Raw genomic sequence first — 15,924 nt, forward strand, 5'->3', positions numbered from 1 at the left:
TCGAAGAGAAAGAGGAGAATAATTGTTGAACAACGGAAGAATCTGTACCCCTTCAGATTTTGTTAGATTACAAAACCCATCAGCTCTAAACAGAGTTACAAATCCCAGGGATGATAGGAATTCATTCCAACAACAACTGAAGAGCAAAGGTTTCCTATCTTTGCTTTACAATCTCATCTTCTGAAACATTTAAATTATTTTCAAAAATATTTATCTTGGAATAGCCTAGAATAATATTCTCTAGGGAAAAAAATCAAGAAGTGGTTCTTAGAGCCTTGATAGTAAAATTGAATTGAAGTTTAAATATTATTAGTAATTTTAATACTACTATTTGTTTTTAAAACAATAAAAGGTGGAAAAATCTTTGACATGCTCATGGATGACTTGCTTTCCTTCTGAGGTAAATGAATGAAACCACTGGACTCCTCCCACTTCTCACCGCTAAATGGTTTAATAAATCACAAGTATTGTATACCAATGGAAATACTGATTTTCTAGAAAACATCTGCCTTAGTCTAACATGGAGCTGATATTCCCACTCCAAAAATTAGTTATAAAAGAGAAGTGTCCACAACATGAATAGTCATGAAGGATCAGAGGCCAGCAGTCAGTCATAAGGGATATGTCTCATAGCAGACATTCCAGGCTAAGTGAATCCCAGAAGATCACCAATCTGTGAAGTTCCACCTCCATGAGTCATGGATGGTGTGCAAGGGTGGACTGGCATCATCATAAAACAATGTTACTCTCATTCTGGAACAAGATTCTTCATGGTTCAACACATTGAAGAAAAAGTCCTGTTTCAAAAAACGCTTCAATAAAATCCTTGCTAACTAATATATGGAGTAAAATAATTTAAATTAAGAATTTTCTATGCAGCTGTTTTATAAAAGGAACTGTCTTTTGGAAAACTGCTTTGCAAATCTTGGTAAAGTTAATTTATAAATTAGCATTAAGTTCAACGTTGGCACTATTTTCTGCAAGATAAATTCCCCTGAATGATTTCTATGACTGCTATTACAGCTTTATTCCCTACAGAAACAAAGAAGTGTTTTGAGGAAATGACTGTTTAGGGAAAGAAGCTGCATGTGAAAATTAATGTTCAAACAGAGCTTTCCTCCTGTGTTACATTTCTTGCACTGATCCTAGGACAATTCTATGGGCAACCTAAGCAAATCCCTACATGTTGCTACTTTTTTCTTTTACAAGTGAAGGAGATGATTTTGAATTATGATCAATAAGCCTGTTTTTGGAGGATTTATTTTTAAGCTCCCTAAAGTTTTTTTTCCCCTTGTTTGGGACAGACCAATTATTTCTTTATTCTCTGACCAATTCTGAGCTCAGTGCTGGAATTATGAAGTTCTTTTTAGCCTCTGTCTAAAAGCCTATAATTGCATCAATTGCCCAGCCTTGATGCCAGATAGCTGCATTACCTGGGTGGGCAACTAACTAATCAATAGTTTATTTCATGGGTGAGAGTAATGCTGCAGAAAATATACAAAATTTTGAACATAACAACTTACATTTTTAAAAAACATTAGAGTCAAAATTATTCCTTTGACTCCTGTATGTTATAAGACACATAATTACTTCAACTCATGGCAAATATACAATATACACATAGTTATAGTGTATAATATAGTATATAGGCCATAGTACATTACCATTATGGTGTTTCTTTCTGAGGTAAGCAACATTATACCAAGTACAGAAAAGGAATAAATAATAATAAAAAAAGAAATTAAAGGCATAAAATAAGAGAAAGGGAAAAGAAATATAATCTATGACAACACAAATCACTATAGTTATACCTTTCAACGTTTGCAAATTATCCTTGCTTCTACCATGTTCTTACACCGATTCATTTGTTCCTTCTCTGCCCTTTAAACTTTTCACCTGCCTGTTTTTCAGAATTTTGTTCACTCCACTAACCACTACTTTCAGATCTCCCTTCCTCTTAATACATTGATTCTTCCTTCAGACACTTGTTCTGTGATTTGATCCTTGTTCATTCTCTTTATGACATACAATGATCAAACTAATGAACCCATTCATTTTACCCTGTTCTTTCTTGAGTCACCTCACTGAGCTAAGTATTCAGAATTATATATTTAATTTGCATTTATCTTTCTCCTGACAAACCCAGTTCTTCGATACAATAAATTGGCTAGAAGCATGCTATTTTCTACTTTCAACATTTATTCCTCAGAACAAACTACATTCTGCTCACCATCAATCTACCAGCATTTGACTGATTGTTATATGTAGCAATCCAGTGTTGTCTCCTAGTGTCCAGATAGTTGTCTTTCTCTCCAATCTGGTTCTTTAGGTATCAATCTACCCATTGCTGCTATAACTGAGTCCATCCACTTTGCTGCTGGTCATCCTCTTTTTCTTTCCTTTCCTTCCATATTTCCCAGATTTATGGACTTCTCAAAAGATCTGAGTCTTCACATAATGTGTCCAAAGTGATTTGAGCTGGTCATTTATGATTCAAGTAAAATCTCTTAGTGGATTTGTTTGATGTTCCATTTTTTAAAAACATTTTCATGTCATACATTTCTCAATTTTTTCATGTTCAGTAAACATTCTACCAAGGTGTCATGATTCATCTACTTGCTCTATTTTTTTCTTGCCACTTATTTATTATTATTCAATCCATTTTCAAACAAAGTTATCTTGACCAATAATATATTAGTTTGTAATTCATATTCACAGTTACATCAATCTACTTAACATTTATTAAAAATAGTTTGAATTCTTGAGCATGACATAATCTGCAATAAAAAATACAAGGACATTTTCATTCTTTAAACATGCTTCTAAGGTCACCACCAAGTATTCCTTATGGAGCTTTTTTTGCTCGCTCTAATCTCTTGTACTCTTTTGAACAACATACAAGAGTTATTGAAATGTGTTGCATTTTCTTTACCTCTTTTAATTAACTATTCTGTCCTTCAGTTTATAATCATAAACTGAAAACACATATTCAGAACAAACCTTTTCCTAAGCAGAGTATTAACAAATGCTGCTTTAATTCATTATTGAATTTTTAAATGGCCCAATCACTCTTTTCTGTATGGTTGATCATGCTTTCATCTAGCTATTTATGTCACCTAATATTCGAGATTCCATTCATTCAGAATTGTCAGAGTATGAATATAATGAGGGCTGTTTGGGAGCTGAGACAGACTGGAGCCAGAGCGTGTCTTAGTCTGCAGGTTCTGAGTCTGTGCAGAGAAACTGAAACTACCGTATTTTCCGGCGTATAAGACGACTGGCGTATAAGAAGACCCCTGACTTTTCCTGTTAAAATATAGGATTTGGGCTATACTCGCCATATAAGACTACCCCTCTTCCAATGCACACCAAATAAAAATTAAAAAACATCAACTGGCTCACCCACAATGTAAAAGCAGCTATGCTAGACCCAAAATGGCCCCTGCAACAAGCAGGAACCTCACACAGCCACAAAAAGCCCCCCCCAAAAAAAACTTTCACACTTTACACACACAAAATTCCACATACAGCTTTGTGAGGTTTTGTGTGTTTGTGTAGTTAGAGTGAAACACTACAGAAACACAATCTCAGAAAGCTGCACAAATATTATTTTATTTTATTTTAATTTAATTTTTATATGAAAGCTAAATTTAAAACTTCCTAAAGTTTAAATGGCTAGGTCTAAAAAAGAACAACTAAAAAAAAACCCAATTAACTATTTTTTTAAAAGCTCCTAAAGGGGAAAAAAACTTACCCAATAGAGCAGGGGTCTCCAACCTTGGCAACTTTAAGACTTGTAGTCTTCAACTCCCAGAATTCCTTAGCCAGCTTTGCTTTGCTGGCTGAAGAATTCTGGGAGTTGAAGTCCACAACTCCCTGCCTGCTTGATTGCAGGCAGGGAGTTGCTTGCTGATGGAATGGATTCAGGCAAGCGAAGCAAGGCAAGCGTTGCGACTAGCAGCTAAGGTAAGCAAGCTGGAGGGGGAAAACTTTTTTCCTTTTACATGGCTCTGGCGATCCAAGCTGAGTTGCCTGATTAGCAGGCAACTCAGCTGGGATGGTCAGAGCTTGGCTTGTCAGAGCCTTTTGGGCTGGTCTGCCTGGTTACAGGAAAACGACACCTGGCGTATAAGACGACCCCCGACTTTTGAGAAGATTTTCATGTGTAAAAAAGTCGTCTTATATGCCGGAAAATACGGTAGTTTGTTCTGCTGAAATGAAACTAACTGTTCTCTCCTGCCTTATGTTTTGCTTGTAACTGCTACATTGGATGAATCTGTTATTGGTATTGTAAATTTACTTCATGTTTTATTATGTATATAAAGAAGTTAATGAATCCTGCTGCATCAATCTGCCTGTGTATGCTTTCTGGATTTGATTTTTGCAACGAACTCTGACAAGAATGTTGCACAGTTTATTCTCCAAATTCATCTATGGCTCTCCCATTAACATTATTACTGGAGCATAACATGTAACTACCACCATCCTAGTGGAATTCCTGAGCCAGACAGCCAAACTGGGTCAGGAATTCTGGGAATTGAAGTCCACAGGTTGTAAAAGGGCCACAATTGCCCACCCCTGGTCTAGAGGACACCAATGGATACATACATTCAGTACTGTTCTTATGAATGGGTTACATTCCAATATATTGTTTGTAAGTCAGTTTTGTTTGCAAGTCCAACAAATGTAAAAATCTTGTGCCCTAACCCTTATGCCCTCTGAATAGTAGTGAGTGCATTGACTTTCTCTTGCCCCTTACTCCCAGGCCAGGCCAGTTGTCTGATGGGCCATTGTGACTCTTACTAGAGAGGGGCCACTGGCAAGACAACCAGGCATCACTGCCCCATGTGACCACAGGCAGAGGAAGGAGGTATATATGGTGGTCCTAACAGCCAATCTTATTTTCCTAGTGCAAACCTCTCTGAGGATGTTCAGGGAGAGATGGATGTGGACTGTCTTTCTCAGGGTTCCCAGGCTCATGTGTGACTTGACATATTTTTTTTTCTTGTCTACCAAATCAATGGAAACTGGAGGCTTGGTATATATCGCTGCCAAGCAGTGTGCAGTACACCATAAACTTACCCTTTCCTGCCTTTTTCTGACTTCCAGAACCTTCTAGGTTGGAATTGCAAACAGGTTTGTTTATATTGGTGAAAGTTCACAATCTGAAAGTTCATAAGTAATTTTGGCACATGCTAGCTTGTATACCAAGAATCAAAGCCAAATTTTGCTCCAATGATGCTCACATTGCTCTAGAATCTCTAAACTTTCAATTAGTTTAGTTTTCCAAGTCAATATCCTGTTATCCAGACTCCACCCACTAGAAAGTTCATCCCATAGCACAATTGCTTGTACTTAGATGATCTCAATAAAAAAAGTATTCCTATAAATTAATTTATTCATTATAAATTACATTTATATATTAAGTTCAAATTAAAATAATTTTAACCCAGAGAATTATTTCTTTTTGTTTGATCCCATTTAGAATAAAAAAAAATTTCTTACCTCCTGATTAGCAGCTGCTAGTTCCTCTTCAAGTGTGGAGACCCTTTCTAAGGAAACTCTTAGTCGTTCCCTTACCTAGAAGAAAAATATATTATGTAGCAATTTGTTTTTGATGTTGCAGTTTACAGATTCCATCATTAAAGCGACAAGATGCTATATACATGGAATCTAGATATTACCAACTCTTCCCCATCAACAATCAACAATTAAAATATCTTGGCAACAAGAGTCTTACATTTCATCTATGGTGGGTCTATAAATTTCTGATCTGGTAAATAATTGCTCAGTTAAGCATTGGCTAAGAAATGTTTACTGCTTATATCTTCTTTTAATTTAATGAACCCTTGCTTTTCTTCTCTTTCACACTGGATAGCTCATAGGTAAAGATACAACTATTTCAACCAAGTCATTCTTCATCACATAGCCATTCTGAATTTGCTATTTCTTCTTTATCCATCTTCCTCTTCTCCAGAATAAATTTTCAATAATTTACTTTGCAATTTATATTTTATTTTATTATTTCAGTACAACATCCTTTCTCCAGGAAATCTTTCTATTCATCTCTATTTCTACCTCCGAGATAGATTTTGCAAATACATTACTAGTATTCTAGAAGACCTTATTCCCAATAGAAGGAAAAGCAGGACTGTGATTAGTGAAAAGAGACAAGTCATAAAAAACATGGTAACAATGAAATGGCCACTCTGTATCTTTGGATGAGATATATACTCTTTGTAACTAACCATAAAAGATATTGTTGTAGGGTAAAATTGAAGAAAGGAACATGTATAGGAGATCCTGGAGGAAAAGCAGAACAAAAGGTGACCAATACATAGAAAGACTGTTGATTTCCACTATAATGGACCATCAATCTATATCCAGATGCCTTAAGCTGTAGTTTTAAAAAAATTTCTGTTTCCAGTCCACATCACAGAAATAGGCAGAACCAAAAGTTTCTCTTTTTTTCCTTCCATAAATTTGGTGGGATTATTTTCTTTTTTTAAAAAAAAAAAACACAATTTAAGACTATTTTAGAATTTATTGAATAATTTTCATTTGTCTCCATAAAAACTGTATTATTACTTTTGAGGAATGCTGTATTTGTAACAAGCTTTTAAGATTACAGAAATTGGCTTGTTTTTGCCTGTGACTTTGAATTGTTCACACCAGTTAATATACCATTGTTTTTTGAAGCACAATCACCCTCTTCTCTCCTCTTCTATTGTGACTATAAGGAGATTGGAAGTATTTGCTTCTATTTTCAATTAATGGTTTTTCAAAATGTCAAATTGGAAAAAGATGTTCATTTCAAACATGACTTCTCAGAAGAAACAACTTCAGCACTGGATAATGATAGTTGACTTATTCAGAAAAGAGAACTGGCTAGAATCCCAGCTGAGATACAGTAATAGCAATAGCATTTAGATTTATATGCCATTCCATAATGCTTTACAGCCCTCTCTAAGCAGTTTACAGTCAGCATATTGTCCCCAACAATCTGGGTCCTCATTTTACTGAAGGATGGAAGGCTGAGTCAACCTTGAGCTGGTGAGGATCAAACTCCTGGCAGTGAGTTGAATTAGCCTGCAATACTACACTCTAACTACCGCACCATTACAGTTCTTACAATCAAGTAAATTACAATGTTGTTCAAAATAGAAGCGAATGTTTCTGATCTATCTCCAATCAAGCTGGGAAAGGCAAATGGAGAGGGAAGTGCTAAACTCTGATGCTTACACATGCCCAGATCAGATTAATTTAACCCAAATCAATGTCAAAGAGAGTGAGCAAAATAGTTTTTTTAATATGCATTTTTATCCTTAGACATAGACGTAGACATTTCATTTTCATCTAACAAAAATTACATATTATTGCTTTTCTATGAAGACCAGGGACTACTTTGTCTTGACAGTAATAAGCATTTCATTTCCATAATCTCAGAAGTATCCTTTTCTATAAAAAATTATAAATTGCAAATTGAGCTTCCTATCAAATTTTATGAATTTTATTTAACTGACAGTATAACAACAAAAGAATGTCTTTTTTCTTAAATCTTTATGTGAAATAATGACAAATCAATTTAGCTTTTGTTTATGTAGCTTGATATATTATTGGGCATCATCAAGCAATTCAGTCTGCTAAACCCAGTCTATTTGTAGGAGGGTGGAACATATAGAATTAACTAAGCAATCAATATACTAAAGATACAATAATTGTCACTTATTAAAAAGAATGCTGAAAGGTTATTATATAATTTGGGGGAGGGAGATATTTTTATTTACTAAGATAAATTCTTTGTTGAATGTTCAGACTAGTGGTTTATTCATTAAAATGCTACAAGAACACACTACATTGCTATCTTTCTAATGGTGGGTGGCTTTGTGGGGGGAGTCTCTGGTTTTGCAAAGTGAAATTAAATTATGAAAAAATATTGGCCTTCAAAGCCATTTCCAGCAGTGTGCAAATTCTGACTACATAGTTTAAATTTAATCACTATGGAAACTTAAAGGTTTCCTGGGACTTTGTAATATTGTTTGAATGGCAGAATAAAATTATTTTCAATAGTTTATTAGTCCTCTAATAATCTAATACTCCTCTGCGAGACTGGCTGGGAAACTGTCATGGACTGTTGAAAATAAAGATCATATGACTGCAGCAATAGCCCAGCAGCAGCCAACATACCGAAACAACTATCATTTCCCCAAATTTCATTCTCCAGATTTTGGACAAATTCTGTAAATTAGTCCATTTGAAGTGATTATCTTGATTCAACAATTGGTACCTGTATTGTGCACTGTTTTGCCCAGTCTTGTCATAACAAGAGTTTGACAAGTATATAGTTAGGTTTTCTACTAATTAACTGTTGTTAATTGACTCATTTGGAAATACCTACAAACTCAGACAGTTTTATCCAGCTTGAACACTACATGAGTGGAATCACCTCTATGGATATTGCATTTAGGGCTCAGAGCTTTGGACATTTTTTTCATATGAAGATTAGTTTTATTGGTTAGGATTCCCCAGATTGTTAAGAATTTAGTTTTCTGTGCATGTGATGAATCTGCTATCTGCAATGCACATTGGAAGCGGGAAGCAAAATTTATTTTAATCAATGCTACAGTATGCAAAATGGAGAAATACTATCCTACCATTTACTTTTTTTATTGTGACTCTTTTATAATAAATTAGCATTAAAAATAAGGCATTTCAACTAGATACTGTAGATCTGATAGTCATACTATTAAAGTTAAAATCTAATTTCCTCACTAGGCACAAGGCAATCTTTAATCTGATATTTCATTTACTGCAACCATTGAAGGTATATTTTAAATTGTTGATAATAAACTGACAACTTGATATTCCTCATTAATCCTTTGATTTTAGGTCAGTGGAAGGCAGGCTCTTAATAAATTAAATTAATACAGAAGAACAAAGCGCTTAAAGCAATGTTTAATTAAATGGAATTTAGTTTAGGGTGACATAGTCTTTCTCAGATCAGCCTACCTCACAGGATTGTTGTCAGAGAAATACAATGAACACAGATCCTCACATATGCAATATTAAGATCCTGGAGAAAAAGGTTGGATTTTAATTCTTTTCCTCATCATTATCATGAAAATAAAAATGTTTCAAACATCTGAAATGTTGGAAAGTATGGACTTTCTTTCAAAAACCTGGGATAAGAAATACATGCCCTTCTGATAATCTGAAAAGACTCCACTCCACCCTTGTATGTTGGTGAAATCTGATATCTGCTCTGGAAATTAATAAATGAGTTTCAAAAATCATAAAATGTAACAATAGTTCAATGTTTCCTTTTTGAGACAGGAAAAAAAAAGAAATGAGGAATATACAAATACTCAGTAAAGCTAGTTCTTCTGAATGGTCTGGCAGTGACTTCACTGAAGGGCACATCACATCCGTTCAATATAAAGGCTTGTCATGATCAGCAGAACATTTTGGCATATAGTTTTTTCCTCTGTTGCTATTTCAAGAAGAACAGCAACAAAAAAGACGAGGTGGGGAATAACATCCTGAAATGATCATCATCACATATGTCAACAGGATGAGGAACAAATCTTCAGTCCGGGGTGGGGGTGGGGGGAGCAAAGAAAAAATATGCAAAGTAAGCATTTAGTTCCATACTGTACCTTTTCATCTAAAGCCTTATGATGCTCAAACAAAGATTTCAATGCTTTCAGAACTTCAACTTCACTGGAAACTCCCGAGGGAGACTGTGCTTGGCGTTTCACCACTGTCATTCTCAGTGACCTTTCATGTCTTGAAACAAGGCACTCCAAATGTTCCAATAACAGCTGTTTCAACATGAAAAAGGTAGCTCATTAGTATCTAAAGTTCAGTGCCACTGTATTTCTAAAGCCTAAAACAAAATCATAACAAAAGTGGCAAGTTTTCCAATACTGGAAATCTTATAACACTTCCCACCCCCCCAAGCTTCTGTGTAGACAAGATGGCAGGAAATAAACTGTACATAATAATTATTGGAACTCTTGGAATAAAGTGCTTCATTTTCACTTGCTATTTATTTATTCATTAGTTAGAACTAAGGAGAAATTTAGAACTGAGGAGAAATGAGTTAGAGCTCAGAAAAAAAAATCCTAATGGTGAGAGCAATCAGTCAGTGGAATAGCTTGCCTTCAGAAACTGTGGGTACTCCATCACTGGACAATCATTTGTCTGAAATAGTATAGGATCTCCTGCTCGAGCAGGGGATTGGATTAGAAGTCCTCTAAGGTCCCTTCCAACTCTATTATTCTATGTTCTAGATTTATATCCCATCTTTCCTGCAGGAGCTCAAGCGATGTACCTGATACTTCTTCTTCCTACTTTCCCTCATAATCATCTTATGAGGTAGGTTGGATTGAGAGAGAAAGACTTGCCTGGGCGGATGGACCATCCATGGCAGATGGAGGACTTGAATCTGAGTCTCTCTGGTCCTAGTCCAGTTCACTATATCACAGTACCAGTAGTAGTAAACTAAGAAAATCTAATAATATGAATATATTGCTAATTGAGACAGATTTGAAGTAAACTAATAAAAAACCCAATCCGTATATAAATAGTATATTATGATTAAGTTAACATTTAACTGATAAGCATCAGCTTGAATCAAAATCAGCAGGAGCCTCAAAAAGAAAGGACTCTTTACTGATGGGAATGCATCATGATCTACTATGCTGGCCCAGTGAAGGATGATAGATAGACTTCACAAAGTCATCCATATGTCTTCCATTCCTATGGGAAGATTAGCACCTGAGTTTCCCTTCGGCTAGTTAAGCACTTCAGCCACTTCTCAATTAGCAACTCCCTTGTTTCGTGACCATTCACAAATACAACAGTAATAAATGGAAATTAAAAAAATATTTTCTGACCAGTGCACACATTTAGGACTAAATTTTGTGTACCTGACAATAAAAGCCTTCAGTGAGAAACTGATTAAGATATGGTTAAGTTCAGGCAACAATACCGGCCAGCTGGAGGGTTTTTAATCAACTAATTAAGGTCAGTGAGCTTGACTTCAGCACTTTTTAGTGATAAGTTAAGCAATGGAAAAAAACAGCTCAGGAAGATTGCTTGTCTAAGTAATCTTTTAGTCTCAGGAGAAGGGTCAAACAAAAAGAAAAATAAAACAAGTTAGGCACAGGCCACCATATGAGAAAACTTTATCTGACTGAAACTTCGCAATCTCTTTCTCTTTTTCTCTCTCTCTCCCACTCTCTCTCTCTTTCAAATAGTGACAATTTCGCTTAATAGCTGAGTTGTTAGAATAGAAGATATCTATTTATTACTTGATGTGATTCTCTGTTGTCACCAGGGGTGGGTTCTAAAATTTTTTACTACTGGTTCTGTGGGCGTGGCTTATATTGTGGGCATGGCTTGATGGTCATGTGACAATTATTTAGGATTTAGCAGAGTACTGGTCTTCCAGACTTTTAACTGCTTGCAGAGCTGTATTGATCTACCCATTTATTTTTGCAGGCACTGGTCTACTCATGTATTTTTGCAGGCACTGGTCTACCCATTTATTTTTGCAGGCACTGGTCTACTCATGTATTTTTGCAGGCACTACTCATTTATTTTTTCAGGCATCGGTCTATTCATGTATTTTTGCAGGCACTGGTCTACCCATTTATTTTTGTAGGTACTGATCTACTCATGTATTTTTGCAGGCACTGGTCTACCCATTTATTTTTGCAGGTACCGGTCTACTCATTTGTTTTCTTTTAACACTGATTAGCTGTAGGGCGGCCCTTTGAAGCCCCACGGCAAGAGTTTAAACAGTTTTTTTCCCTCTAGCCATCAGCTGAGACTCAGGAGGCAGCAATAGATTGGGGGTGGGGCCAAATAAAAGGTAAGAATAACGCGGGAGGTGGGTGGATGGGGGCGGGGGGGAACCGGTTCGGTGACATCATATCGTCGGCCCGAACTGGGAGGAACCCACCACTGGTTGTCACTATTCCCACAAACGGGTTTCATAATCCTATTCATGACAATTTGATTCTAAATTTCATATAGAATTCTGGCATATTGAATACAAAATGAGCAAAAAGGAAGGAAATGTTAATTTTGTAGCACTGCTTTTGAAAGATTTCTGGAAGATAAGCCATTGTATACAATCATTTTCTGGAACTTACCTGCTATGAACAGTTGGATTTCTTAAGAATTATCTGGGAACACTCATCACTTCATGAGTTCAAAATGTTTCATAATCAATGATCACTAAAAGGTTGTGTGACATCAGTAAATTAACAGCCATAATTTTCTCAATCATTGTTTAGGTGTCAGCTATTCAATTTCATATGTGGGTCAAAAACTAGACTGAGCAATTTCTGGGCAACTATTAAAAGCCAGGTGATCTTAAAACTGTTCAGTAAAATCTATTTTAAAAATGACTCGAAAAGATACACCTGAAAATAGAATTAATCTCAAAAATATAAAAATCTGAATTTTCAAAAAGAGAGTACAAAAGAATGCAATGCCATTAACTTAGAATATGATGTTTGCTCTGACAAGACCTGTACAGATCTAATACAGCTGTCATTACATTTCTTCAATAACTTCAGCTCTATTAGTAAAAGTCTTCTGTTAATGCTGTAAGTAGTTTTCTACTTACTCTTGTATTATTCCTTTCAGCTTTCAATTCTGAAATTTCTTCTTCTTTTTCCAGTAGTTGTTCCCTGCATGCATTTAGTTCTTTTGTAAGTGCAGCAAATTCCTGTAAAGTTAAAAAAAAAATGCATTATTTCAAAAAATTTCATAAACATTTTTCAATTTCTCATTAAAATGATAAATTTAATATAATGAAATGCTTTTGAAATCTTTCTTTAGATTAAAAAAATTCAGACAGCTTTAAGAATCATTTTGTTAGAGACTTTGAAATTAAATAAAATTTAAAAAAACACCGTAACTATTTCTTAGCTTTTCCCAAAAAGTAAAAGGTAAAGGACCAGGCAAACCTCCCCGTGGCTGTTATTCTGTTAAATCGTTCACCTATTTTATTCTCAAATTTATAAACATGGTTACTGGCTCCAAAACATTGCTGAGCAATGTCATAGTTTCAACTAATGGTTACCAAAGAGAAATTTTTAAAATAATACTAATAATTGAGAAGTTATTAAATAGTGCACCATGATCAGTGGTGGGTTGCCCCCGGTTCACACCAGTTCTATAGAACCGGTAGTAAAACCGGCGGGAGGCTCTGCCCACCGATCCCGATGTCATCAAAACACTTCTGCACATGTGCAGAAGAGCACGTGTGTGCACTTGCTTCGCTCACATGCACATGTGGCCCCACTGCAAACTGGTAGTAAAGGTAAGTAGAACCCACCCCTGACCATGATGTATGATTGGTATGGCTAAGATTTATACCTAGTAAATGAGAAAGTTAGTGACTATATTTGTGGCTTTCAAGTGGTCATCCATGGGTGTGTGCAGTCATACATACATACATACATACATACATACATACATACATACATACATTCTACAAGTGCAAAATAGTTCCATCAGAAATCTGCTATAGAATAGGTGATTTGGGGCAAGAAACAGACCTACATAACATATTCACAAAGAAAATCCTATGACTTACTCATAGCTCTCCAGCTATGAGTAAATATTTTGGAACAAGAAATATTACCAACATAGATATATAAAGATGGGCAAGAAGGTGGTTTATATGAGTGCACAAATTACAACTCAAAGAGCAATAGTTATAGATGAACAACTTTTTCTTTTTCATGGCTGTCTTTGTATATCACAAATCTGACTGAATAGCAAGTATACCTGATGGTGGTGACAGTTGTTTTCTGGGAGACAGTAATGCTCTATTAAAGTGAGCATTTATTCTGGCCCTGACTGTAAATATGACAATACTAGAAACAATTTAAAAGGTTTGAACAAAGAGGATAATAATAGTTTTTACAAATGCCCCCTAGATGAAGATAGGATGAGCTAAGAGTAGACCCTCAGGGCACTAGATAGGTTGAAACTTAAGATGTAAAATAGGTAAGAAGCATTACCTGGAGCAGAGATACAAAAGTACCCATCTTAGAGATCTAATGAGCCAAAGCAATTTCCTTGCTGTAGAAGCCATGTAAAGTTACCATACTTAACTACCAGAACAACATTAAGTTGCCAAAACTGCAACATTTCCAAAATTGGTCTTATTTCATCATCAGGCTTTAGAACAGGGAAATAACAAGGAAAAAAGTAAATTTGTTGGAGTGGAACCAGTTTAATTGTGCCTTTGTGCAAGAGAGCTGCAGACTTTTATAACAGCAATCGCGCTAAATGGGAGATGCAATATAGATGCAATAAAGTCAACAAAGGGAACAGAACTGTACTGTTTGTCTAATAGGTAGTATTGTCAGCACCTAATAATTGATGGTTAGAATTTTCTCCCGCAATGAGAAAATGAGCCACCTCTGCATGGATAGGGGAAGAAAAGAGATGAAGTTTCCAAACTCATTATCACTCTAAGGTCTAATTTTCAGTATGACTGGCATATTGACTGATTTGTTACCCATTGTTTTTGTCACAGGATAGTCAAGCCCAGATTATACTTTCAAATTCTATCTTACTATAGCAGGGATTCCTGAAGAGAAGGTTCGGAAACATTTCCTGCAGGCAATAATCATATCACTAAGAGTTCAACTTTCAGGGTGTGTGTAATTGCTGTAAATGGTGCTTTGGGGGCTTTGAGATACAGGAGACTGTCAGGTTTCGATGCTATCTCAAAATAAATGAATTTCCAAACTGCCGATCTTTGAGGAAATTTTCTCTTTATTGAGCACAGCAATCTGATTCTGGCTCTTTTCGCGGTCAGTACTGACCTTTACCCCCAATCCCTCCCTTTCCGATCCCCAATTCTCTGCTTCTCATTGGCTATCTTCCAAGCCACTTTCCTCATCTCTTCTTCGTCAGATCACAGGAATGTCTCCCCCCCCTCCCATCTCTGAGGAGACAGAATCTTCAAAGGGATTTAGTAGGCAAAAGTTCAAGCTTCTTCTCTCTTTATATATGTCAGTGCTGGGACGCTGACATCCGGCCCCTCTCCCTTCACTCTCCCAGCGAGGCCTGCACGAGACAAACAACAAGTTTAGTACCATTACCCCCTCTGAGGTGTGTCCCACCCCTCCCGCCTTGTTCAGGTGATCTGCATGGAATTTAGCTATAAGGCGGTCAGCTTGAATGTTCGTGCTCTTCACCCAGGAAGCTTCTGACAAGGGGTAACCCTTCCACTTAATTAAGTATTGGAGGCGCCCTCTGTGCCACCTCGAATCAAGAATTCGCTGTACTTCATAGTGAGTGTGGCCTCCAATAATCAAGGGTCCTGGGGGATCACGTGGCACCGGCCTTAAAGTTGACCCTATCACAGGCTTCAGGAGGCTACTGTGAAAAACGGGTTGTATCCTCCCTAGTAACCGGGGCAACTGCAATTGTACTGTAACCGGGTTGATTATTTTTACTATCGGGAATAGTCCTATAAATTTTGGGCCCAGTTTCCTGGTCGGGAGTCTGAGTCTTAAATACTTGGTGGAGAGGTAGATCTTCTTCCCTACTCGGAACGGCCTTTGGGGGGCTTGGTGCTTATCTGCTTGCTTTTTATAAAAGCAACCTTGTCTAATGCCTTCTTGACGTTCTCCCAGTTTCTCTCAGCATTGCCATCCAAGCGGTCAAGCTAACTGAGAAAGGAGGTTCCCTTGGGTATTCTGGCATGGGGACGAAATCCATGCTGCTCACTATCTTAAATGGGGTTAGTCCTGTACTACTGTGGACAGCATTGTTATATGCGACCTCCACAAACGATAAGAGGTCTGCCCAGTTCGATTGTTGGTAGTCAATGTAGCACCTCAGGTACTGCTCTATCACGGCATTCAATCTCTCCGTCCCCCCATT

General features: G+C 36.5%; 1 protein-coding gene across 1 annotated transcript in view; it reads right to left on the minus strand.

The window, feature by feature from the left end:
* The window catches only part of PPFIA2 (PTPRF interacting protein alpha 2), a 201,399-nt gene that overhangs the window by 77,509 nt on the left and 107,966 nt on the right, over positions 1-15,924 (minus strand). The window contains exons 3-5 of the mRNA XM_070947496.1: positions 12,641-12,742; positions 9,657-9,821; positions 5,506-5,580 (exon numbers count right to left, since the gene is read on the minus strand). Coding sequence (XP_070803597.1) covers positions 5,506-5,580; positions 9,657-9,821; positions 12,641-12,742 — 342 coding nt within the window. The remainder of the gene's footprint in view (positions 1-5,505; positions 5,581-9,656; positions 9,822-12,640; positions 12,743-15,924) is intronic.

This window comes from Pituophis catenifer, unplaced genomic scaffold, assembly GCF_029215685.1.
Source record: "Pituophis catenifer annectens isolate HBS135680 unplaced genomic scaffold, rPitCat1.0.hap2 SCAF_7, whole genome shotgun sequence".
Lineage (NCBI taxonomy): Eukaryota > Metazoa > Chordata > Lepidosauria > Squamata > Colubridae > Pituophis > Pituophis catenifer.